Source organism: Thermobia domestica, chromosome 14 (genome assembly GCF_964235325.1).
Source record: "Thermobia domestica chromosome 14, izTheDome1.hap1.1, whole genome shotgun sequence".
Lineage (NCBI taxonomy): Eukaryota > Metazoa > Arthropoda > Insecta > Zygentoma > Lepismatidae > Thermobia > Thermobia domestica.
Genome location: NC_137467.1, coordinates 35033969 through 35060628, shown reverse-complemented (window position 1 = coordinate 35060628; position 26660 = coordinate 35033969). Strand labels below are relative to the sequence as shown.

At 36.8% G+C, this 26660-nt stretch overlaps 1 protein-coding gene and 1 long non-coding RNA gene across 2 annotated transcripts in view; both read left to right on the top strand.

Annotated features, from left to right (window-relative positions):
- Window positions 1–5609, top strand: part of LOC145669624 (uncharacterized) — a 29193-nt gene extending 23584 nt beyond the window's left edge. The window contains exon 2 of the mRNA XM_081737861.1: window positions 2504–5609. Within this exon, the coding sequence (XP_081593987.1) occupies window positions 2504–3590 (1087 nt within the window). The 3' untranslated portion in view covers window positions 3591–5609. The remainder of the gene's footprint in view (window positions 1–2503) is intronic.
- A 12690-nt stretch (window positions 5610–18299) lies between these two features.
- LOC145670589 (uncharacterized) lies at window positions 18300–25517 on the top strand. Its single transcript, XR_014128349.1, has 3 exons — window positions 18300–18599; window positions 22438–22606; window positions 24481–25517. It is a non-coding gene; the product is annotated as an uncharacterized LOC145670589 (long non-coding RNA).
- The last annotated feature ends 1143 nt before the right edge of the window (window positions 25518–26660 follow it).

Here is a 26660-nt window from a genome sequence, read left to right as displayed (position 1 = left end):
GAAGAATTGTCAATTTCTCTTGTTCTTACAAGCTAGAGTTGAAACGACTTCTTTCACAGGGAAAACTAATTACATGACGTCACAATCTCGATTCCTACTGTCTGAAAACTTCGCTTGTTTCGAAAACAATTCATGAATACAAATGGGTCATCCCTGAGCTCTATGAGTCATAAAATTGCCTGAATTGTTACTAACTTTTCTTCTACTCTTACTAGAAACAATAATAATGTTTTCCTTCTCCATTTTCAACACGTTCCATATATTCGTTCAAGAAAAATTGATAAATACTAACTATTGTTTTTTGTACGTTTTGATGATATTTCAATATAACGCAACCATAATCCAACGTCTATTACCCAAATAAAGGGTGTTACTTCGAAAGGGTATCGTGATGAAGACAAATCCTACTTAGCTTCTGTTAAGGCATACGAAGTTTCGAATTTCATATTGTCAAGTAGCTGACACCTTTTTCCTCTCTTTGCAAAGTATCTCTTATAACTCAATTCCTCCTTATAGAGTGTCCAAAGAATTTATTTCCATTTTCGTAATTTCAGTATGCTTATTTGCGTTGCAGTAGAACGCAATATTGAGGTATCAAATATTCAGTAATAATAATAATAATAATAATATAGATAAGAAATTCCATACGATGGCACATTGTATAAAGCCTGTAAAATCGCCCGTAGCGTTAGCCAGAAGTTTCAATATAGTCGGGATAAAAGAGAAGTGTCAGGACCATCAGGACATACCCTCTCCATACATCCCTACAACTAGCTAAATGGTATAACGGAAAGTTTCGAGACAAATTTCGTGTAGAAAGTAGGGATTCTGAATTCACAAGACCCGTAAGAAAATTTGTTTTTAAGTAATGGTTATGCCGGCTAAGCTACAGAAGACGTCGATGATGAGAACGAAAGAAATATTCGAATAAAGAAAGGGAGAGGAAGCGGAACACGGAGAAAAACGAAACACACTGTGTTTGTTCAGCACAATACTCACTAGGCGGGACTTGGCTGAAACAGGTTGAACCATTAAATTTACAACACTTCAGTAATAATAATAATAATAATAATGATAATAATAATAATAATGGTATTAAAAGTTTTAAAGTTGCTCTAAAATTTGGCAAAACTTACTTAAACGTAGAGGTTTCGGGGAAGGGGTTCCGTACCTTCGTGAGACATTTCTGCAGCTACTCAAATTTAATCGAAAATTTTCCGCTAAACTTTCCTGTAGAAAATATTCTATTGTACGTTTTTAGGAAAATAACTGTAATAAAAAGAACTGAATATCATTGAACACTAAGGGTTATAATAAACATGTGCAGTTTGCAGATGTAATTCTATAAGCTTTGCTACAAAAATATATACATAGACCATAATTCAGTGAGCACTGAAATACAGGGTAACAAAATAATATATAAGATTCAGTCTACAGAGCAATTGTTACCTAAAGAGTAGCATATACTCTTTCGAGAATCGAGATGAGACGAGCAATGTTTACGATACTTTTCGTCTCGTCTCGATTCTCATCTCCAAAGCGTGACGATATTGTGAGTTAGCCTTGTCCCGTCCGAAGTAAAATGTTGGGCCTCATCCCGATTTTGTTCGGTATGTTTTAGAATCGAGATGAGAAATTCCCCTTCTAATAGGCAACATTACACAAAACCGAACTATCTTTTTTTGCTTATCGTCACGTTCTGCTTGTAATGGTGTGACCTGTGCGATAATAAGTTTTTATTGTTTAAATATTTCACGAGATTATTATTATTACTAGTATTATTCCTAAAAATTTGATAGTTCAAGCATTGAAACAACGAGTATTCAAATATTTGAATGTAATAAAACGTGTGTCATTGCCGATCAATCGCAATCAAAATTCCTAAAGTAGAGAAAAAAAGTTGCTGGACGTGTATTGGTGGAAGAACCTCCAGATTACTGGTCAAGCGTCTAGACCACTGAACCACGAACACTACGCTGTAAACGATTCGTCTTTAGTCTGGTTACGTTAAGTCTCTCTGCCTCAGCTTCTAAAGTTGTATGTTACTTTTTTCTTCGTTCCAAAACGTCTTTCGTTTTCCACTTATGATGATATAAGTGAATAATCTTAGGTACAGTTTATGATAATAAGTTGAGTTGTTCTTAAACCTTTGGTTCAGAACTTTGTTTTTTCTTCACACGATACTACTGATATTACAGATTTATTTCTAATACTCTCCATTTGTTTCAAAGGAGTCGCCATTACATGGTCAAAGACTTACGACCGCCACAATATAAACGATTGTTGAATTTGATATAATGAAAAAAAATCTACAGCCTCTTATTCTTAAAAAAGAAAGATATGGAGACTTTTCAGTGGTAGTCCATTTCATATTTCTACAATATTTCATGTAATAAAACAAATTGAGCGTTATTTCATCATGAAATATAGCGAATTATTACTTTTTTCTGCTACTTAATCATGATCTCCATTCACATTTCGTTGTTTGTTGAATATGTTACAGGCCCGATAGTGTATTTGCTTCCCACGGAGAAGAGAAAACGTTTATTACATTAAACAAAGCCATTTCTCATTCAGATGAGGAACGTCATACTTTGCCGCAGTTTGGCAAAGGATTTCATCGATCACGTTTGTCAAGACATATGCTGACACAGGAAAGTGAAAAGCGTCATACGTACCAAAACAGTGATAAACACTTTAGTCAAAGTTCAAATTTGTCAAGGGGTAAGTTAGTTCATACAGGTGAGAAAACCCACATCTGCAGAGTATGTGGAAAACAATTTCGTGTATGTTCAGGTTTGGCTAAGCACATGTTAATCCATACAGGAGGAAAACATCACACATGCGAAGTGTGTGGTTATGGTTTTAAACATCGTTCAAGTTTAGTTACACACATGTTAATCCATACAGGAGAAAAACCTTATAGCTGCCAAGAGTGTTTTAAGGCATTTAATCAACGTTCAATTTTGGCTAGACACATGTTAATCCACACCGGTGAAAAACCTTACAGTTGCCAAGAGTGTTTTAAGGCATTTAATCAAACTTCAGGTTTGGCTAGACACATGCTAATCCACAGAGGAGAAAAACATTACACATGCCAGGAGTGTGGTAAGGGATTTATTCTACGTTCAAATTTGGCTACACACATCTTAATCCACACAGGAGAAAAACACTACACATGCGAAGTATGTGGTTATAGATTTAAACATCGTTCAAGTTTAGTTAAACACATGTTAATCCATACAGGAGAAAAACCTTATAGCTGCCAAGAGTGTTTTAAGGCATTTAATCAACGTTCAAATTTGGCTTCACACATGTTAATCCACACAAGGGAAAAACATGAAATATGTCAAGAGTGTGGTAAAGCATTTAATCAACGTTCAAATTTGGCTACACACATGCTAATCCACACAGGGGAAAAACGTCACACTTGCCAAGAGTGTGGTAAGGCATTTAATCAACGTTCACATTTGGCTAGACACATGCTAATCCACACAGGGGAAAAACATTACACATGCCAAGATTGTGCTAAGACATTTAGTCAACGTTCAAATTTGGTTACGCACATGCTAATCCACACAGGACAATAATTACAAGTGCGAAGAGGGTAGGAAAACATTTACTGGAAGTTCACGTTTGGCAAATGGCAATATTAAAACACATTTCAATAACCAAACACATGCAAATGGTAGTGAATAAGATTTAGTTTCGAATCAGCTTTGGCAAGACATGTAACTAGACATAGGATATACAAAGGGATTTGACGCACTCACAAGATGTTAAGTTTTGAAAAAAATCTTAAATTCATGATAAATATCCTACAAAAATGGTCTGTAGTAATATTAAATATGAAAGGAAACAATAAGTCGTTCAAATGATATACCTCCCCTTTGTAAAGGAATGTGTTTTGGAAGACAAGCTTTAAGTTCGTAATTTGGGGGTAGATATTACGGCAAATTGGTTCCGCATCTACTCTACGAGCTGCGCTTCTTCCTTCCCCTCACAGGGATTGCAGCATAGTGAAAAAGTGGCTGACGCCGTGGAAGATTCGAGTGACGATTCCTCAAGTGAATGTTTATCTGATAATAATGATTCCAAATATACCCCTTCTTGAGTCTTCATATATGTAATGGAGATAAGGGTAACAAGTTTAAGCGACATCGATAATAAGGAGCACCTTCCTCATCAGCTACAAGTGTAGATCCAGCGGAAAAACATGTTCCATGTCGATTCCAACACTAGGGCCTTCTGGACCATCTGCGATTTGGCCCCATCTTGCTGGCCGATTAATAGTTGCGCAGGTCCGTTTTCACCGCATATATTTATATTTCACAAGACATTTTTTCATGCTCATTGACGGAAACGGCAAATTGAAGAAAAGTAGCGATCAAAAATCAAGTCGTCCTACTTTCCACATGGGTTAAATTGGTCAGACGAACTTCACGCAAAAATCGTATTAAGGTTGTATGTGTCAAAAGAAGACCCACTAATAATAGTGAACATGATTTCACTCCAGTTGTAAACGTCTTTGATTTTAAAGCGACTTTAACGGTATTCTTATCTAAAGTGTTAATGACGTTAACGGAATTCGTGGTTTATGTTCGGAAAGAGTTTGTGTACCAAAACTTCGGTACACAGTATCTTCCACTCTTTTTCGATCACTGTCGTTTCTGAAGCGCGGAATGATGATCTAAAGTGAATGTGCATGTGGGTTGTTAAAGTTCGTAGCAGTTTCGTATTCCTTACCTATTCTTTGTTGTTTACTCAGAAGTTGTTGAGTATACTGACTTACCAACTTTTCACTCGTTTTATAAGAAAAGTTGTTAAATCAGGTTTTAAACTTTATTCAAAAACGTTCTGTTTACCTTATAAGTATCTGGTACTGCAAGACATCGCATACCTGTCGAAAACGAACCAGAACACAAAATTTTAGGTGATTGTATTGATATGTCGGTATTACAACATATTTCTATAAAGTTTAAAGCGTGATCCTGTAAAATCTAGAAATAATGAGTTTGCAACTTCTGATTCTAGTGCGTCATTTGATGCGCATTCAAGCTTGGCAAGACAAATTTTAATTACACAAGTGGAAAAATTCACACATACGACGAGTTTAGAAGTATTTTTGGTGTATGTTAAATTTTGGCAGGACATTTTAATACACAGATGAAAATCTCACACGCATGACAACAAACACTTGAAAATAAGATACGTATGGAGCTCACATTTTGCAATACATATGTTAAAACACACAGGATAAAACATATTATTAAAACAAAAGTGTTCCAAGTGTGTAGAAATGACTTAATTAAAGTTTATATTTTGCAACAGATATATTAATACAGATGGGGAGGATCTGCTCGTGTGAAGACTGAAGAATGGTATAATCGAAGTTCAATTTTTGGGAGTAAACATTCTATCTCATACAGGTAAAAGATGGCTATGCATAATTGTGAAAACCGTTTACATGAAGTCCACAATTTGTTAGTGGAAAGATATTGTAAGATATGTGAAACATTTACTGAAAAATAATGTTTGTACATAAAATGGTATTGTCAAGTTACACACGTGATAAAATATACAAATGCGAAACATCTTAGTTGTCAAAAGTTCGCGATAAAATTCATTAAATATCACGTTCCTTTCCCTTGATCCGCTCACGTACTGCCAATTCACGTTTCCGCTCGTGACGACGCCAATTCGGCCGTCGTCGAATAGTCACATTTTTTAGCATTGTGCATGATGCAAAGTGTATGTTTAAGCGCATTTAGGTTTAGTAAATTAAGACAAATCATTGTTGACCAAAAGTATACTTTTAATTTAAATTAAATTACAACACTGCTAAATATGAGTGAACACACTGAACAAAACACTAAAGAACAGAATACAACCTAATCAACAACTATGTCACTGAGCTAGCTGTCATGATGTTGATATTTATTGCAGGGAGCAGTAATCATTGAGTGCTTCTTGCACATGTGTTTCCACAATATGTAGATTCAAGGCGGGTTCGAAGTTAATCAACATCCACGTCACTGCACTCTTTCTGAGTTTGCTGGCATGTATTGAAAGTAGTAGTAATTGTTGACTGCCTTCTGAACACGTTTTTCCCACAATCATTACATTCAAGGCAAGTTCTGTTTTCTCTTGACGCGGAGATGTAGCAAATATCTTTTCGGATTGGTTAGACCAGTTCATCATCTGTAGTTTGATTTCTGTATAGTGCCAAGAACAGCAACTTTTTTTTTTTCTATTGAGATTTCAGAACGAGCTTTCAGGTTTTCATTTATTAGTTCTAATGCTAACTGATACAGATATGGTCTTCTTGTATTATTTTTGATGTTAGGAATGTTAAAAATGAAACAGCGACTGAAAAATAATGGAAGTTTTACTTACATTTTATGTAAATGCGAAACAAAAAAAATCACGTTTTGGCTCTCTCTGACGGCAGATAGGCCGTCCACCCTCCAATACCAACTTTAAGATTGTACTGAACCGGAAGTAATGTTTTTGATAATTTTGTCGTACAGGATTGATATGTTTCAGAGTAGCGAGTTATTGCTTTAGGATGACATATAACTTACTAATCCAGATTTATAAATGGGAGAAAAACGGGCTGTTTTCCAAGAACAGGAAAAACAGGTTTCCCTGAAACATCTATGAAAAATGAGCGAAAGTGGAAAAGAAATAATAGATGAAGTCGAACGCAGAATTGTCCTGGCCGGAGAGAAAATAAAAATAACTCATCCTCTGGAGAAGTGATAGATAAATGAGATAAAGTGGACGAGCAAGCGAATTGAACAGGGAAGTACCTTGATTATGGAGTTTAGAATTTATTACAAAATAATTCTTTAAAATTTTCTGTTCTTCCCTCAACCTCTGCACCTGTTGCATCGTTGTACATTACAAGAGGTATCCTAGAAGTTTTAGACCTAAGACCAAAATTGTTTAATGTTGTTGATGCTGGTGTCTGATTTTTTTAAAATATAGTCTAGGTATTTGCTGCATCTCAATAGCTTTTTTATATGAAGTCCTATATCAGAAATTCTTTTAAAGATATGTGTTCATTTGGAAATGCATACCACAGTTCCCAAAATTTTTTCTTATTTGGGAATGTGTGGCGACTCGGTTCGCCGTGCCTTGTTGGAAATTTCATTGTTTTTACTCTTTGAACAGTACAAAGTGTTTATTGTTGCATTAAGAAGGTCGGCGAAAGAACCCACTGTCTCGTCTATTGTTCCATCTAGTAAAAGTGTCCACTGTAACACCATAGTACTTTACAAATTTCATCCAAAGGCGCCTTCCTTCAGGCAGGCACAAACTTTCTTTTTGAGTTGGATTGCTGTCTTCTGGGATTGGGAGTAAGATATGGAACGGGGAAATCGCGGTCTGGGAGAAGCAACTCTTTATATGAAATGACACATTCTTTGGGAAAAATAGAGATGACATAACCTAAGCTGTTATTTTCACGCGCGTTATGAACATTGTATTATCCCAAATCGATTCCTTGAATAGAATTGTCGACAAAGGGATGTCATTTGTGTCTGATGTTATCCCATGTTTACTGTCGATCGATATCTAAGCCCAAGTTATAGCCACCAAAATGAGCAACTTTGTCACCCTGTGATGGCAACTGAAAGTGATTCGTGACATGTTTCAAGTAAATTTTGAGGAATGTTTCCATATGGTCTGCAGAAACAACCGACTAAGTTTGTGTTTTTGGACAGACTTACCTCAGCTCAAATAATTTCACTCTCACGTACGAGATGATTCTGTGCTCTGCTGCCCCATTTATTTTAATACTACGAACACTCCGCCCCTATGGTCTTGCGGTCGTTTATCTATGTAGAGAATTGGTGGAGAAACGGCATTCCACTGTTCCTTACCGATCCTTTCAAACATGCTTCACTCACCACTAAACAGCCATATTCCGGCAACAAACTAATATTCATAGCATAGTCCGTAAAATTGTTTTTAACGCTTTGTGTATTTTGGTATTATACTTTAAACGTGGTTTTCTGTTCACTGCATTTTGATCAGCATTCTTCTGTACATCACCACATTAAACAGAGAATATGGAGCACCTGATTTGGCACACTTCTCTAGCGTGCGATCACGTTGTCCAAGTCACTCTCACTCTTTTCTTGGCATCTGTGTTGAACATTGTAAATTATATTACTTGAGTGTTATGTAGCAATAAGAGTTAACGGTATTTCACTGCATTTCCAGCTGGAGATAGTGTCAAACGCAGACTCTAGTCGTAAGCTTACTACTGGATTCACAATGAAAATGATAAAGCACAGAGAAAGCACAAATATTTTTCCTGAAACAGGAGCACGAACTTTAACTTTTCTCCAGTTTGATGCCATCTTTTTGAACTTTGTTCATAGACGATCCTAAGTACATTCAAAGTTTTCTTAGTGCCGAAAACAGATTTCCGGTGTGGATAGCCGCATCATCCAAAATCTATCAAAAACTTTTGATCTTCTAACCATAAGTTTTCCACATAGGTTTCCTTGTCCGATTACCTAGCCCCACTCTGGAGCTATACCAACGCACAACTTTCCCCATATTACAGTACCATATCGAAAAACAATCTCACCTATATCAACAAACGCTTCCAAACTCAGCATCCTTTATTGATGCAGTATCTCACTTTAGACCCCACACCAAATCGCTTTCAGCATATTCCTTGTCTCTAATGTTTACGCTCTGTCAGTACACTTTACCCTTCTGAGATTCATCGTTCTTAACCTACAGTGGTAATGTGAAAAAAAAAATTCATGAATGGTAACATTTTGCCTCCTGGACCGAGAAACAGTTTTGCCTGATAAGATGTGAAATAGGATTTAAATTTTTATTATATTTGCAATATTAAATACAAAATACACCAGGCAGTAGATACACTTTAAGCGAAACTGTACATTCATTTCCTTGAAGCAATATCTTTCTTGTTATAATAAGCTCGATAACTATGTGACTATTTTATTGCTTAAATACCGGCACTCAAAATAGAATATTTATTAACTAGAAGGAAGTAAACCAGTATTCCTCCTAATAGCGGTGTATTACACATAGGGAAATTCACGTTTCAATTCTACAGCAGTCTCCACACATCATTTTTACGTGCCTTAGAAAATCCACTTACAATACTTTTGGCAAAAGTATCTGCTCTTACTTTGTTTACACATGTAACATCGTCCTCGTTTTCCTAGTTGAGGAGGTACAGCAACATCTTCTAGAATCAATCCAGAAAACCTTGCCTCCGATTTTCGAAGCTCTATGGGATTTCATTTATTCAGTGCTCTCTGTTTCATCAATCTTTTCCCAGTTCCTTTAGGTATTTTCTCTCTTATAATTTACTCACTCTTTTCGCTGAATGTATAACTTTACCATTGATCGCTTCTACATTTAAGAAATGATAAAATAACGCCATTGGCCATAGTCTAGTGTTTCTGTCTTCGTTATATTCAGTCCGTATATGGTCTATTGTGTCCACCAAACCTTTAGTTTCATTGTAAAGTGTGACGATTTCTGGTTTCCTCTTATCTCCGGTACTCTAATCTAATTTGTTGTGATTATGCATACTTGAGATCATCACTACACACCGATTTTTCTTAGGTGCGTAGGAGACAATGGTGCAGTTCTAATGAAAACCAAACACACTCCTGTATTCTTTCCTTTTTTTTTTTTTGGCATTCACAAACATGGGGACAACTCTTCCTTGTTTTTAGGATTTGTCCCTATAATTGTTAACTTATTGTCCCATTCCATTGATTTAACTAAATTGTAGCTTGTAAACCAATAATTGTCAAAGGTCACGTTGCGAGATGAACCATAAATCGGTTGTCACAATCTCTTCACTACTTCCTCAGGTTTGTTATCTATCTGGAACGAACCTTCTGGTTCTGTTCCCACATACGCTTCCATATTTGTTGTGTAGTATAATGTTTCCCCAACAAGACTAAACATTTTAATTCCATATTTTGCAAGTCTTTTGGTTATATAATACGAAATCCACATCTTCCCCCGAAACAGACAAGTGTCTCATCCAAAGTTGCTAAGATACCAATTAAGAAAACTGTTGTTGCAGTTTTTCAAAAATAATTAAAAGAAAAGCCACAAATTGGGGCTAATCTGGGGCTGAAGGTTATATCTGATTATTTTATTCATTAGCATCTTCCACTCTTTGATCCATCGTATCCTGCACAGTAATCACTTTCTACTCAGTTTGGCTTACCCGGTTCCCATAATCACATAGAGATGACCCTACGCAGAAGACACATTCACTTGTCTGATTAAAATACCCATGTGTTGTCTTGTGCTTCGCACCTCCCCTCATTCTCCATCCTCGATATCACTTTACAAATTTTTCATTTTCTCTAGTTGTATTGTATTTATATTGAGTTAATCTGTCTATATTAAGTTGTGTGTTATATATGTTTACTTCCTTTATAATGCTAAGGATCAAAGTTCCTTATGCCCAATTTTTTGTTTTTCTTTTTGATTTTTTGTTAGATGTTATACCGTATAATTGTAAAATTTCGATAGAACACAAACCAGCACTTACACTTTGCACGTAAATTCCTTTTCAGCACTCACGGTATAGAGGGCGTAACCTTCTCATAGGTTGCTAGCCATTTTGACTGGCCGGTAGAAAGTAGTGCATTCGCAAACTTTCCCAGCTGGATTACATGTAGTGAGGCGTAGTTGCCAAGCCTAGGCTGTGTTTATTGCACTCGTGTGTGTGCACGGTGATGCTGACACATTAACAGGCGAGAGGTTGCAAGAAATTGAGAGCTTTCACGAGCGGAAGCTAGCTGGAGTATACAAGTAGTATAATTTTTGATCATCATTATGACCGTTTTCATTCTTATACTGATCTCATCTCATAGTTTTGGATATTGCTTCAGTTCGGTTATTTTATCCCATATGATAATTGACGATGGACAGTCTTTTACGCGTCCTTTGAAGATAAACAAGAAGCGGAGAAATCGACGAGACAGAGCATACACTGAACCAAATTATCCGAGTTCTCATTCTCCAATCAGTGCCAACCACCAAGCATCATCAACGAGTTCACCACCATTTAAGAATACAAATGCACATAGCATCTCGAGCTCTGACTCTCACTCCGACCGGCTTATCGTTCTCTGCACCATGTCTACAGCTTCCTACTGCAAAACTACAATCCAAAGTACTTGAGTTCGAAGTTTTACTTCTGTAACTTCTCCAGTATCGGCAACGCAAAGATATTTCGCAAATGGTAGGAAAAAAATGGATTTTAATCATTAAATCACAGTCGACTAACTTCCTAAAATGATTCGTGACAATACAGTTTTGAAATGTTCAAAAAAACTGTAAATTTAACTTCTCTTAACAACATCCGACACTAGCAACCTCAGCCACATACCATGTCAATAGTAGTACGAGGGGTCCTTCCATCTATAACACATGACGATATATCAGCTGAACTACCTGAAGTGAGAAGTAGCTTTAAAAATGCATCCGTATTCGGAACAATCAGGGAGCAACGAACATAGTTCGAATTCTGAGAACATCACAGGATACTATCAACGACCGTTTGCACAAACAAATCTTCGTTTTCAAGAAGGGACGCCGATTTGAACCATCCTGCTCATTACGACCACTTCCTCTCCGAGGTAAACGCTGTCAAGAATACAAAGATCATCCTATTAACAGGAGTATCCTATAAACTTGTTATCCTACTAAGAAGTACACACTTTTTCTCTTCCTATCAAAAGCTGTCCGAATCTCCAACCTACAACACTTGGTATCAATTCCCGCCTCCGACATACAGCTAGAAGTGTAAGTCTTGGCTTGCTCCAGAAGAATTGAAGCCGAAACTTGTAGTACCACTATTGACTCATTATGTTAAAATCGAAAAGGTAAGACTTCACGAGAGACTAATAAATTTCTTTATATTCATAAACTATTAACATTTTTCACCGACACTCCTTAAACGTTCATCTTTTGTACAACCATTAATATTACAACACGTTCAACACACAGCTCGCAACATTCTTCACCTTGATCTTCATGCCACTTACAATGGTTCGTACGTGCACTTTCATGTATCTTCACTCGAAACACTTATTTTACCTCATAGTGATCATATACCTAGGTATTTTACTATGACTTTTATTTCTATTTCTCAACATTCTCTTGTACTTACCTCATATACTCATATTTGAACAACTATTACACGAGGAACAATTTCACACATTACTTATCAGTAAAACGCATCTCACTCCTAAACTTAGTTAAAAATTTACCTGCTATCAACTCATTCGACACGATAAGAAGCTTCCGGGTTGACGCGCCACCAGCGGCGTGGCATAGTATTTTATCCTTACACATGCTATAGTATTGACTCCCCACCTAATATTCCAGAACATCTAATCATAACTATTTATTACAAATCTTTATGTGTCACAATGACAGTCATCTATGTTCGACCAGGTCGTCCTATTCGTCTCCCATTCCAATATATGTCTAATAATTTCCGACATTGCTGATATCTTCTGATATTAACACCCATAGCCGATCAGACCGAGAGAAACAGCTTTTAACAATTTTATTACTGCCTCCACTACAGGCTTCATTAACCCATTAACAGAACCAATCCGTTCCTGATCTAACACTACTCCTGACATAATGATCACTTCATTTCTCGCCCACAGTATTTTCATCTACATCCTAGATCTCCTGGTTGTGAACATGTGCCCATTACACTCATTCTAGAAGTTTTCACTACTTCCTCATCTGTCTCACAACCCCCTTTTCTCATACTTCGCTACTAAACTTACTAAACTCATACACTCTCAGCGTCCTATCCCTCTTTTACTGAATATGAATGTAACCCTTCGATTACCAAGACTGGGTCAATTTGGCCCAGATGTTCTTTTATAAAGAAATGCTATAATATCAAAGAGAGGTAGTGGGCTAATATTTTAGGTATTCCTCCATTAACAACCATTTTTACTTTTGGAAATCATATAAACACAAAATACCCAAAAAATGACAGAAAAGGTAGCTAGGTCATTTTGACCTAGCCTTGGTACCCTGTGGTACGGCACACAAAAATAACATATTTTATTATTATTATTATTATTATGCTTATTGAAACGGTATTTTTTCTTTTACCTGCAACAATCACTTCCCCGTTCTATCGAGCTTTGATTGGGGTGAGATTAGTAGAAAGTTTTATCAAATACTTTTTCCCACTCTTTCCCCCATCCCATCCGCACTACACATTTCTTTCTCAGCAATTGCTATATTTTTGTTCAGTTCCCTAAAATATCTGGTTTTATTTTTAGCAAGACACGTGATTCTTCACTCTTCAAAAGCATGTAAAATGTCACAAGCTTGTTTGGAAAGCGCATTGCACCAGCAAACCGCTCTGCACGGACTGTCAGGTGTAATTAAAATACAATGTGCGACAGAATTTATTCCTAATAAAGACAGTGTATTTTTATGTATACATTTCTAATGTTACAGTACTGTAATTCAGGTATTGTTTGAAAGAATCACGAGCCGCCACTGACAGTGTATACAGCGTATGAAATTTACTGGAATATAAAGAACGATCAGGTACATTGCCCTTTTCATTATAAGTTAGAAATTTTAACTCCCTGAATGAAACTTGACATTTTTTTTAACAAGAACCAGGAATGGGTCAAAATTACCCACGCTTAGTACTTTACCTAACACTGTAGGTCTGGTACTCTCAGGGTTAATCGACGCTAATTTCTACCAGCAATCATTCAACTCGCAACCGAGCAGTTCATCCCTCAAAGTGCATTTATATAACCTCATCATCCTAAAATCCCTCCGCGCTAATTTAGTCTAGTTAAACACTCATCTCGAAACTATACAGAATATGTTTGCTCAGGTAACCGCGAAGCTCTTGAGCATCGTAGAGCCCTCCACCGAACAGTATGTAATTATCTTAGAGTATACAAATTACGACAGTGGATTAAAACCTGAAACACAATTTCTGACATATCACTCCCTTCGCAATATTAGATGCGTTTCAACGCATTAAGTAGTAAACCTCTTATCCTCTCTTACACCACGATCACACATTGCACAGAGACCAAGAAAAAGCTAAAACATTCGCTTTCTAATTATAGGAGATTTTCACACCCCTATCATTCACTTAGCATTTTCTTTATCTTCCTGTAGACCATTTCAACTTCAATTCACCACATATTCATCTTCAACCCAACATGGTGCACAACATATCTACTCACAAAGCACTCACTGCCTCCATTTCTACCACACAAATCACTAATGTCATCTATCATAAACGTTATAATGCCCCTGGAATCAATAACATCTATCGACATGTAAGACAATCCACCAATACTGCTCAATCATCTTGGTCATATTTATTCCACGGAACAATTATGTACCAGCTCATTAGAAATAATCCAAATTTCTCTTGTTCCTTAAAATCAAGAACACAGTCCGATACAGCTCAACAGAATCTTCACCAAAATCCTAGGAGAAAATATCGTCAAATGACTTCATGCTCATCTTTCTCACTACCATCTTTACCGCACCATCAAGCAGGCTCCCGCCCACAAATCAGCATCAACGATCAGCTTCTACGTCTCCTCAACTGCATCCGTAAGCAGTATAATACCACCTAGCTATCCTGTCTGGTACTCTTTGATTTAGAGAAGGCATTTAATGTGGTGTAGCGTTAGGGTTTGCTTCTAAAACTGCTACATTTTCGCCTTCTTATCGCATATATCCGTTTTATTTACAATTTCTTGTTTGGCCACCGTACTTACGAATACATTAATCAACAGTTATATTGAACTATATTTATGCACACAGGCGTATTTATGGCTCTTTACCATCATCCTTATTATATCTACTTTATGTTGTTGACATGCCTCTTCCCCTACAAAATGTTCAGTTACTTCCATACGCTGACGATACAGCTTTTCTTGCAATTTGCCGCATTATACACTAAGTAAACAACGCCTTACAACCAACAATACACCCTTTTGTTCTGCAGTGCAATAAACGGCGATTGAAATCCAAAGGTGCCAAATCCCAAAACTACAGTATTTCTGCCTCCTAAGAAACGCTCCAGATTTCACAGTAATACACACTTACTTCCATCACTGTTAACGACAACCGTCTTAGAATCCCCAAAGCCGTTAATACTTAGGACTCGCCATAGATAGACACCTAAGATAGAAGACTAATGTCCAGGACATCAACAAAAAGGCATACAATCGACTCAATCTATTAAAACGAATTAGTGGCACAACCAAGAGTATTTATGCAAAGCTACTCTTAAACACTTATATAGTCTTCCTTCGACCTGTGCTTAGTTATGGCCATACCGTTAGAACTCGGCAGCTACCCCCTTTGATCAAAAACTTAAGGTTCTCGAACATCACACACTCAGAATTCCATACCACATCAAACCCCCGAGCTCTGCTCCAAAGCTCTATACTGGCGTGACTTTTCCGTACATTTGGTTCCATGTAGAAGAACTTTGCCGCAAATTCTTCCGGAACGCTCAATCCCCATCATCCACTCCTCTTCGATTCCATCATCGCCCATATCTACTTTTATATCGTTCACAGCATCAGTCATTCTACCTCTTCCTCCTCTTTTCAATATATCATTATTCCTTACCACCGAATCATCAAGATCTTCCGCTCATCAGAAAGTTTGTTCTCTATCACCCTCCACACAATATCATACATATTCTACACAATATTCCTTTGTCACTAACAGAGCTTCCCATCCCTTTGAATAATGCTTGAAGCAGACCCCAAGGGAGAAGAATAGCTTATATCCGTCACAATACAATATCCCATTTGTCTCGTCCAAATGCACCTCATCTCATAGATATTTCACTCATCAACGCAATATCATGAAATGTAAATCCAAATACTTTAATCATGATGTGTATAATTCATTGTACAATTTCTTTTCTCCACTGTCATTATGATTACGATTGTAAAGACCGTAATGTCCTATTTGCTTACGTTATTTATGATATAAAGTTATTATCAAATGTTGGAAATCCCTTAGACCATGTCTAACTCCTTTCTCGCACTACCCTTGACTTCTCTTTCCCCCATGGAGGGCATAACCCTCGAGCGGGTGGTTAGCTAAAACTAACATGTGCCATACCTTTACGTTATAATTTCTAAAGGGTGTTTTATAGGTAATTTATGTCTTGAAGCAACGTAGAGATCTTTGTTTTATACCTTTATCGAAAGACTGAAGGCGCTGTAAGACCGAAAGTAAACTTTTGCTTAAATATGTACCCCATTGGCACTTTCAGATAATGAATTTTTTATAAAAATTCCGTATCAGGGAGCACACACAAATATAGGGGAAAAGTGTTAGGTTTGGGACAGTTGGAGATGTGGGAGAGTGATATATCTCTATTGTGATTTGTGTTAAGCCATAGTGATTGCTACCAGATGTGGTGGCAACACTTAAAAAGCATTGGTACCAGGTTAAGAATGTGCACAAGTTTTAAGAAGTAAAGTCAAATTTTCCTTCATCGCTGATAACTATCATGTGAGATTTATATTATAAAAATAATTGACAATATGAAGAGGTAGTAGAGGATTTAATATAAGAATAGAGAGTTAGGTATTGAAAGTATATTTAGAACATTTTTTGTATGATTCTAATACCAGAGTTCGTAGCTTTATAGTGACAGTAGTAAAAGTGGGTATACACGGAGGATTACGACATGATGAATTGAGGAGGATTGGAACACTGTCCTACTCCTTTCTACTCACAAGTGTGAAAACATTAGGTAGCTTTATTATAATTCGTGTTTCCGCTTGGCTAGCGCTATATTTATTTAGTATTTTTCACATCCGTGTTTCAGAAAAATGCCACGCAAGTGGAAGAAGATATACCTAGACTACATACAAACAGCAAACAGTGATATTCTGCAAGCCGTATCACGTCACGGAATTGCGTCACTGATTGTGATAAGAAATATGAACCAGGTAACCGGCAGCAGACACCAAGGTTTCTTGTTCGTTCCTGTTTTTTTTTTTTTTTTAATTATTATTGCCCAAAATATGGATGGTTCCCAGGATACGTGGAAATACATGGAACACGCAGAAAAACACATATAGAATTTCCTAGTTCGAGATTTCAGTGTCCAATTGGCGACTATTCCCTTTATGTAGTTCGTAGGACTATTTCCACCGTCTCAAGTTATTCCACTTTGAGAAATGGCTGTTAGTAGTAAGTGAGCGCTTCTTCTTTTGGTGCTCAAAAAGGATAAACGTAGAGGGAAAAAAGAATGTGTGTACTGTGCATCCTTATCCTATGTTATCAACGAGATTGAAAACTGAGCTGTATCATACTTTCTAATTATTTACTAATATTTTTGTGTATATATTTTTATTACTTAGAGTTCAACTTCATTTCAACACCTACTCTACTAGGCTATATGGAAGTAGATCTACAAACAACAGTACCTGCCACCGGAAATCGAACCCGGCTCCTGCAAGAACAGCAAAGTTCTAAGCACTTAGCCACAAAGAGTCCCATCAATATATGTTTGATTTTGTCAACAACATATTTCCATCCTTTATTTCTTTGCTTAATGATTTAATAATAATAATTCCTGTAAAGACGATAAAGAGGAGCACGCCAGCATTTTTTTTCAAATTAATATTAAAACCAAAAATTTCAGTAGATTTATAGCACATATGGTTTTAGTAAAGAGGTTCGAGTCGAGATGGTATATTATTCTCGGAACACAATTGATTCCAAAAAATAGCTTCTTCCTATCTATTACCGTTTTTACCTGATAGTGATCAACGTTTAAACCGGAAGTAATTGATTTATGCCACTTCTGGTTTGAACAAAGTGTTAAGAGAGAATAAGTGAACTATTCTTAGAGCGCTAAGTCGATTCTAAGGAAATCGCTTCTCGCTTTTTTATCGATTTTCCTCTGTGTAGATTAATATTGAAACCGGAAGTCGTGCTGGAATTTTACAACTTCCGGGTTTAATACAGTATTAAGGATGGACATGGAAATTACTCTTGGAACGCTTAATCGATTGAAGAAACCCCTTCTCGCTATCTATTACGGCTTTCACTCTATAATGTCAACGTTAAAACCGGAAATGGTTGATTTCTACCACGTTTCGTTCATCAATTGCCTCCATTAACTAACTTGGACCAGATACCATAATCCCAAGTAGCACAGTCACGTCATAAACACGTCTTTTTTTGAGGTTCGAATTCAAAATGACGTCTTTTGAAAATTTGGAACGTCTTTATCACGTACCAAAATGGTAACAAAAATGACGTGTCAAACATGACCTAAATTGTACGTGTTTATCACGTGCCAGAATGGTACAAAGTATCACGTGTCGAACATCACCAAAAATAGACGTCTTTTTTAGGTGCTAAAAAGCGCGGACGTTCCCCGTACTGTAACTGCAGTTTGAGCAGTGCATGCTGGGAATCGTGAGCCATTTGCGGAATCGTGTTATGATTGTGTGAATATAAATAATGTGTTTTGTGAAAGGCACCTGTGATAAAGGTCAGCTTTAAGACAAGTAAGTATAATTCCTATCCTATTCCTATCTAGGTGCAGTCTGTGTAAAATTCAGCAGATTGAGTATTGTAATTTTGAAGATTAGCTCCTCATACAGCGTTGCCTACGGTTTCTTATTACAGTGTATTAAAATACCGTAGAAAGAACGAGGATACATTAGGTTAACATTTGCAGACGCCTGTATCAAATTAAATATTTTAGGTAGAATACTATATAAAATATTAATAGTGAAGGTAGTAAAATGATAATGTATGTGTTTTTATTCTCAATAAACCGTATATGGGAGTGACTATGCATGGGAAAGTATGTCATTCTGTGGTGCAGTTTTACTATACAGATCCAGAGATTGTAAAATGTACGAAAAAAATTGGACAAGTCTTTAATTTGCCTATTTCATGTCGAGAACAGGACCAACCAACCTCCGCGGGGCTTCTAACCCGTTCCTACTACTACCACTTTTACTATGAATCCTATAATAAAAGCTGTACGCATTGTGGTACTATTTGCCAAGGCGAAAGACTGCTAAATACAAGCAAACAACGAGATGACAGTAAGTGTATGCTTTTGGAGGCATTACTGGAACAGACGGTTCTACTAAATTTTGATACATTTCTTACATTTTCAGGTTAGGTTAGAGCATTGTATTTCCTATAGCAGAATATGCACTAAATGAGGAGCTCCATTACTACTTGCAGATTGACTTCACGGGGGTTAGTATAAATATAGAGTAGACGCATGGGGCAAGGTTCTAGAACACAGGTCCCCCTTCCCACTTAATTGTAACAAAGACAGAAAATAACGTGCCGTGCGGGGCTCTAACCCGCCTTCACTCGCTGACGCTCGCTCAACAATACTATGTGAATTAAATGTTAAACTTTGATACAGAAAAGAACCAATCTAGCTGTTAACCTATATGGGGGGACTTGTGTTCTAGAACCTTGCCGACGCGTGGCATATTAAGTACAGTGCATAAAACACGAAACAACTTTTGCTAAGTGCCCACTAAAAAGCACAAATGCATTCTATTGGAATCAGTGCAGGAGCACAGCAAGAGGGCCCGAGCGGCAACGAGGGGGTGCGTTCGTAGGGAACAGGCACGTCAGCGACGGGAACTATGTGCGTAAAGAAGGATAATGGAAAAGCACACTTACGCTTACAATGATTTCACTATCACTCAAAATGCGGCTTCATTCGAGCAGCCGGTTCTACCAAATAGAAAATTTATAGGTAAAATATTATAAGAAAAATTTTTCGTGAAGGAATAAGAGTGTGAATATAAGTAATTACTGTCAGTGTACAACATATTGAAATGAATTTTAAGTGATCAGTTAAAGTATTGCATATGTAAGTGTGGTCTTCCACTATTCTCTTTTAGACGTATATTCCCCGTCACTGACGCGCCTGCTCCCTACGGACGCATCCCGTCGCTGCCGCTCGGACCCTGTTGCTGTGCTCCTACCCTGACTCGGTTATATAGTATTCCTGCTTTTTAGTGGGGAGCTGATATAAATTGGTTCGTGTTTTATTCACTGAAATTGTTACGCTTTACGTCCACGCTGTATTTGTACTGACGCCTGAAGTCAATCTCAAGCACTAATGAAGCTTCTGATTTAGTTCATGCTCTGCTAAAAGAAATGCATTGTTCTAACCTGATATGAAACTGTAAGAAATATGTCAAAATTTGGTAGAACCGTCTGCTCGAATATTGCCCAAAATTCACTTCAATTCGCTGTGTACTGACATTAATTACTTACATTCACACTTTTATTCCTTCACAAAAAATATGTTTCACATCGTATGTCACCTATGAATTTTCTGTTAGGTAGAACCGACTGCTCGAGGGTCGAGGAAATGACCCTCGGCAATTGTTGCAATGCCATCGTGTATGACTTCAAAGTTAGAAACAACGAGCCCTATGGGAGTTCTAACCCCTTCGCTCACTAAGTTATGTTTTGTTTAGCCTTTTGTAGCACTACTGTCTTAAATCTAGTGAAAAAATCCACAAAATCGATGAATATTTGGTAGACCCGTTTGCTAAAGTAGTGCCCCCATTGTATATGTGCATAATCAGTGGGAGGATATTACCCCAGTTGAGAGCACTCTCAAACTGCAACCATCGCCCTGTTGTACCTACACACCCTCACAAGACACTTGGCTACCGTAACTGTGCTACAGAATTCGGTGTGGAAATCGTAATAATGTAACGGATTTTTGACTGTTAGAATATTTTGTTCATTAATTGAGTAGACAGCTCCCTCGCATTTTAGATTACAGTACTTACTCCAGTGCCAGCATGTGATGATGGATACTTATCAATGTTGCCACTGAAGTTCAAAAAAATATATTCCAGCTCAATTAAGTATCCTCTACATGACTATATTATTATGATTTCCACTGCTAATTGTGAAACGATTCAAAGGAAACCAAATGTCTTATTTAGGTACCGTGGTTGGGGGCTGGTGGTGGTTACAGTCAGATGTGTTTAAGAGAGCTCTTGACATAGGGAATATCCTCCTAATGTTTATGCGCACATTAACAACGGAAGTCTCTTTGGGTCAAAAACCTGCTTTCAGGTGGAACACCAATTCCTCATCATTAAAAAGAAATGAAATTAAATATTTAGTTTCACGCCCCAGGAAAAGCACCGAGCCTAAGGAAGATGGTGATAATGAAATGTGAAAAATGGTGGTATGAAGAAAGTGGGCGGAAACGGGAGAGTATCGAGAAAACTCAGGCACATGGTGTTTGTCCACCACAAAGCCCACTTGGCACGAGCTGCGATCGAACCAGGGACCGCACGCACTTGAAGTGAACGCTCTACCAGTGAGGAACTGAAGCCCCATCAGTAAAAAACATACCTCATTGCTTCGGGGCTTACATATCTGCTGCCACCAAAAGGAAGGTGTGTACACAACAGGGGCGGATCCAGAGCAGGATATTTTTTATTTTTTTTAAAAAATAAAACCTATCCCAGAATTTGAGCTTTTGATCTTTTCAAGCTTGTATTATAATTGTAAGATAAAAACTTTTTTTTTACACGTTGCAGAATTTAAATGAAGCAATAGAAATTACTTGCCTTGGTGTTTTTGGTCAGAAAATGTCCGCGTTCGAAAACGCAGGTAGTCATTTGTGTTCTTTGTGTTCAAGATGCGATATTTTACGCTCTCACTCCGTTCTCAAATCCGATCCCTACTTCTTATGGGGCCGCGGTGGCTCAGTGGTAGAGCGTTCACCTCTGGTGCTTGGGGTCCCGGGTTCGATCCCAGCCCCCGCCAAGTGAACTTTGTGGTGGACAAACACCGTGTGCGTGGGTTTTCTCGGGGTTCTCCCGTTTCCTCCCACTTTCTTCATTCCACCATTTCATCTATTACTCATCATCACCGTCTCCTTTAGCCTAATCGGCATAACCGTGGGACGTAAAACTCAAAGATTTTCCGATCCCTGCTTCTTGTTAACAACGGGCAAACAATAATCCATAAAATCTATCTGTCCACAAGTTTGTCAATATTTATTTTTTATCCATTTAAAAAGTGGCCATTCCTGCACCATTCCACGACGAGGTTGGAATGATTTCGGACTCTTCTTCACACCGTCCTTACGCTGAAAATATCCAGAACAGAAAGCATGTGAAATTTATGGCTAATTTTCCTGCCAACTAATTTTTCTTTCTATAAGCTCTTTTTTATTATGATACAAAATGTAGTAAAAACCCACTTTACTGTTTACATGAAATTAAACTGCTTCATTTGATGTTAAATGTATTTAGTCGTTGTAATAAGCCTAGGTGTAAATACATGTTATTTCCCAAAATAAGCCTTGCATGTACTCCCACTTTCCAGAGCGTGTGGCCAATGCTCCTGCAAATGATGAATTGATCAACAGCAGACCACCTAGCACGGAATCTTTCTTAACTGAACTTGAAAGCCGTAACTCTGACCCCTTTCTGCTCGTCGAGCTGGTCTAGAAATATCACTGTGGAGGATGATATACATACCAAAGATGCGACAGGTGAGTTTTTGACATGTTATTTTATAATACCCATGTAAGAAAATGCCGAGTAAGAAGAAAAGAAAGAAAGTAGTAATATTTTATTAGTACTTATAAAATAAAATAATTGTTGAATAAGGCAATACTTTTATGTAAATGAAATATTCAATTTAACGTTCCACGATCAGGCACTGAGGCTAAGGGAGTCGGTGATGATGAGAAGTGAATTAAATGGTGGAATGAAGAATGTGGGAAAAAATTGGAGAACTCCAAGAAAAGCCGCTTGAAGTGAGCTGGGATCGAACCATTGGCCCCAAGCACCAAAGGTGAACGCTCTATCACCGAGCCACAGCTGCGCCAATTTTATTTAAATGTAACTGTTTCAGCAACTACCCTTGTCTTCTTCAGATACACTCTATTTATTTATTTATTATTTTAGATTTTTAAAGATTTCCTTGTTTATTAATTTTTATTCCTTCAGCAATTATTTTATTTGACTTGAGTATTTATATATAAGCAAAGCTTTAATATGGAATGCATCACATGTTATAGTGTTCGCGCTTTTTTTTTTTGAATGGGTAAAAGTACTCCTCCGAAAATGTGTTTTTGAACAAAGGGGTTATATATATTTTTCACCAAAGAGAAGTTTTATTTTTATTATTATTATTATTATTATTATTATTATTATTATTATTATTATTATTATTATTATTATTATTAATAGCTGCCGCAACTTCTAACCCTGCTCAGAACAAATAATGTGACGATTTTCACCCTACTGCTTGTGACAGAATTCTGGTTCTAGAAGTCTTATTTTTTAAAAATACTCCAGTAACAAGTGAGGGGGCGTTTGCTCACAATTTTTTATTTTTCGGAATACATAAGTTATACACCATTTTGTTTGTAATTTTCACTTTCTTTTTTGTCATATTTTGAAATGCTAATATATGTTTCGTCTTGCATCATAAATTTAACTTACTAAGTCGTATCCAATCAGGATGAAATTTCTTATGACAGTAGAAGGATACCTTTACTGGTTAATTCCACCTGTGTGCAGCTTTTCAGATTGCTGCATCCGATAGCGCAGTTCTGTCACGATATGTAAATGCGGAATTTTGACTCCATTTTGGGGGTTACATAGCAGTAGTGAAAGATAATACATGTAATTTCTATCGTTGTCTAGTTGTGTTTGATAAATGAGTAGCTATATTATTTTATTATTAGAAAGTTCTTTGTTTCATACCATAAAAACTATTCTTACTGCATGAGTCTGCATCAGTTATGATTCCAGTCCCCGCAAAGTGAACTTTGTGGTGGACAAGCACAGTGTGCGTGGGTTTACTCGAGGTTCTCCCACTTTCTTCATTCCACCATTTCATTCAGTCTTCATCATCACCGTCTCCTTTAGCCTAACCGACAAAACTGTAGGACGTAAAACTCAAAGTTTTTTTTTTTCATCAGTTGTAATATCGTATAAATATACTTGATCGTCACTTTTAGCTCACATCCTAAAGTTGGTCTTGGAGTGGCATTTTATATTGTGAGCACATACGTAATGTAGCCTTCTATGAGCGTTTCAGAATTATTTCTCATGTATCTGTATATATAAAGTCTTATATCCCCCAACTTGTTTGATTTTCCTAAACAATCAGAGTTAACAGCTGCAATAAAATCAAAAGTTAAGCTATTACAGAATAAATAAATTAATGGTAGTTTAATTTCGCTGTATGGAAGGACGTTAAAAGTGGGACTTCATGCAAGCGAGTGCAGTAACTAATCGTTTTATTGCGTATTGATTGTAGTTACACATGACGTATTGTAATTGTTTTTTAAAATTTTCTCCCCACCTGAAAAATTGCACTATGATTGTTCATGATTTTTTTTTTCTGTTTCAGTGTTCCTATCTGTCATCGTTGGGAGGAAAAGGGACCTTTCTCTGATACTTGGTTTCCAAAGAGCTGGCGATGAAGTTTAACTCCCGCGGAAAAAAAGAGCAAAGTTCACGTTGTGCAAACTAGCCTTAAAGACACTTATCATTCGTGAGTAAAAATAAAGATCTTCAAATGAACAAATGCCACAAATCTTCAAAACGTTAGTAGAAAGATATTCACTTCCATCTACCTTGTTGTTTGAGGATGAAAAGGATTCGGCATGCTTGAAACATGTTGACCTGTTCCTCCTCGCTTTGTTTGGAAATCAATGTAAAGGCATCTCTTTCGAAAACTAAAAGATGGAAGAAACTGCTACTGGTATAATAGATGAAGAAGTGGGATACTTACTGCAGTCCCCATTTTTAACCTACTTAAGCTGGTGAGGCTTTTTTGATATGATGCTGTATTTCTGTACTTTCAATAACTATGAAAGGTGTTTTCCTTCATACGAAATTTATAGGAAAATTTAATTCTTTTTATTTTATATTATTAAAAGATCTCTGTAAGTTTTAGATTATAACCAACAGATTTGCATTGTCTACATATTTCTTGTTTGTATTACAAATAATATAGACAATCAGTGTTCCTTGTTGCATTACAAATAGTATGAATATTATTTTATACGACAAAACGTGCACATTGTACATATAACTAATAAATGTAGAATTCAAATTAATGGTTATGTGTTTTCGCTTTCATCCCTCAGAGATTAATTAATTTTAAAATGTACTTTCTTTTTCGATTTTTCACCTCCAAAATAAAGGTGTCTTAAATTGGAGTTATAAAAGTTTAGTCCTAAATTTTGCACTGTCAATAAAACCCATTGTTCTTGTGTATGTGAGTGTGTGTTGGATGTGGGTGGTTGTGTTTGTGTGTATGTGTGCGCATACTAGCGTAATAATGGATAGCTATAAAATTTATCGAAGCACGTGTTGTACCGTAATTTCATTAAGAAGAAGGTACAAATAAATGCACATGAATAAATTCCAGTGACGAAATGAGTGGATTCTTCTTAGTACCAAGGGCCGCGGTGGCTCAGTGGTAGAGCGTTCATCTCTGGTGCTTGGGGTTCCGGGTTCGATCCAAGCCCCCGCCAAGTGAACTTCGTAGTAGACAAACCGTGTGCGTGGGTTTTCTCGGGGTTCTCCCGTTTCCTCCCACTTTCTTCATTCCACCATTTCATTCATTTCTCATTATCACCGTCTCCTTTAGCCTAACCGATATAAGCGTGGGACGTAAAACTTAAAGATAAGATTTCATTTCATTTTCTTAGGACGTACAATGTTCCTTTATTTTTCCATTTCATTCTTTGTTTTTACAATGTTTATTCGTCTTTTCTCATTCTTAAAAGTTATGTAGGTTTTTTTTCCACCAAGGGTGAGTCTTACATTCGAGGGCTTTTTTTTATGTTTTTCAAGTCGATCCAATGCGTCTCGGTTTTCTGTTTAATGTATGGCTTTAAATTTATCCTTTCGTGGAGCAAGCGCTGCCGTTTCTTTTCTGTAGCACTACGTATATAATTATTCCTTGACAGCTATTGTATATTCGCTTCTTAATGTGTAGGTAAATATACCACACATTAAGAGGCGAATATATACTCTTCAATAGGTTACTATCCAAATACTAAAAAAATATAAATCAACAACACTAGAGGTGGTCAATTGGATATGGAAATCCCCAATCCATAGATAATACGAACCTTCGGAGAAGCGAAATTTCCAAATTCTTGGTACAGACCAATCAAATAGACCACAATACTTTGACGTTCCCCAATGTGTGCTTCCGAGAGAGGGTGGTGATGTATTTCGCTGTGGCAAGATCTAGGGTTCTTAGGGTCTATCCTGATCTGTTATTTATTACAATAACCTAGTGGTCTTACTTATCTGGTATAGGAGCTTGTAAATTATTATGCAAATTACAACACAATGGTGAAAAATCAAGCAGTAGCCACAAGGATAAATTTATTTTCATTATTGTTTTTACTTATAATAATCGTTGTCCAGTTGTTATTCGTAGACTTTTTTTTTACCCACGAAAAGTGTTGCGGCCAGAGATCAGTTCAGAACTGTCAAGAAAAAAAACGCAGTTAAGAAAAAAAAAGTATGATTTTTTTCTTTTTTATCATTTTTTTAAAAAAATGTGTT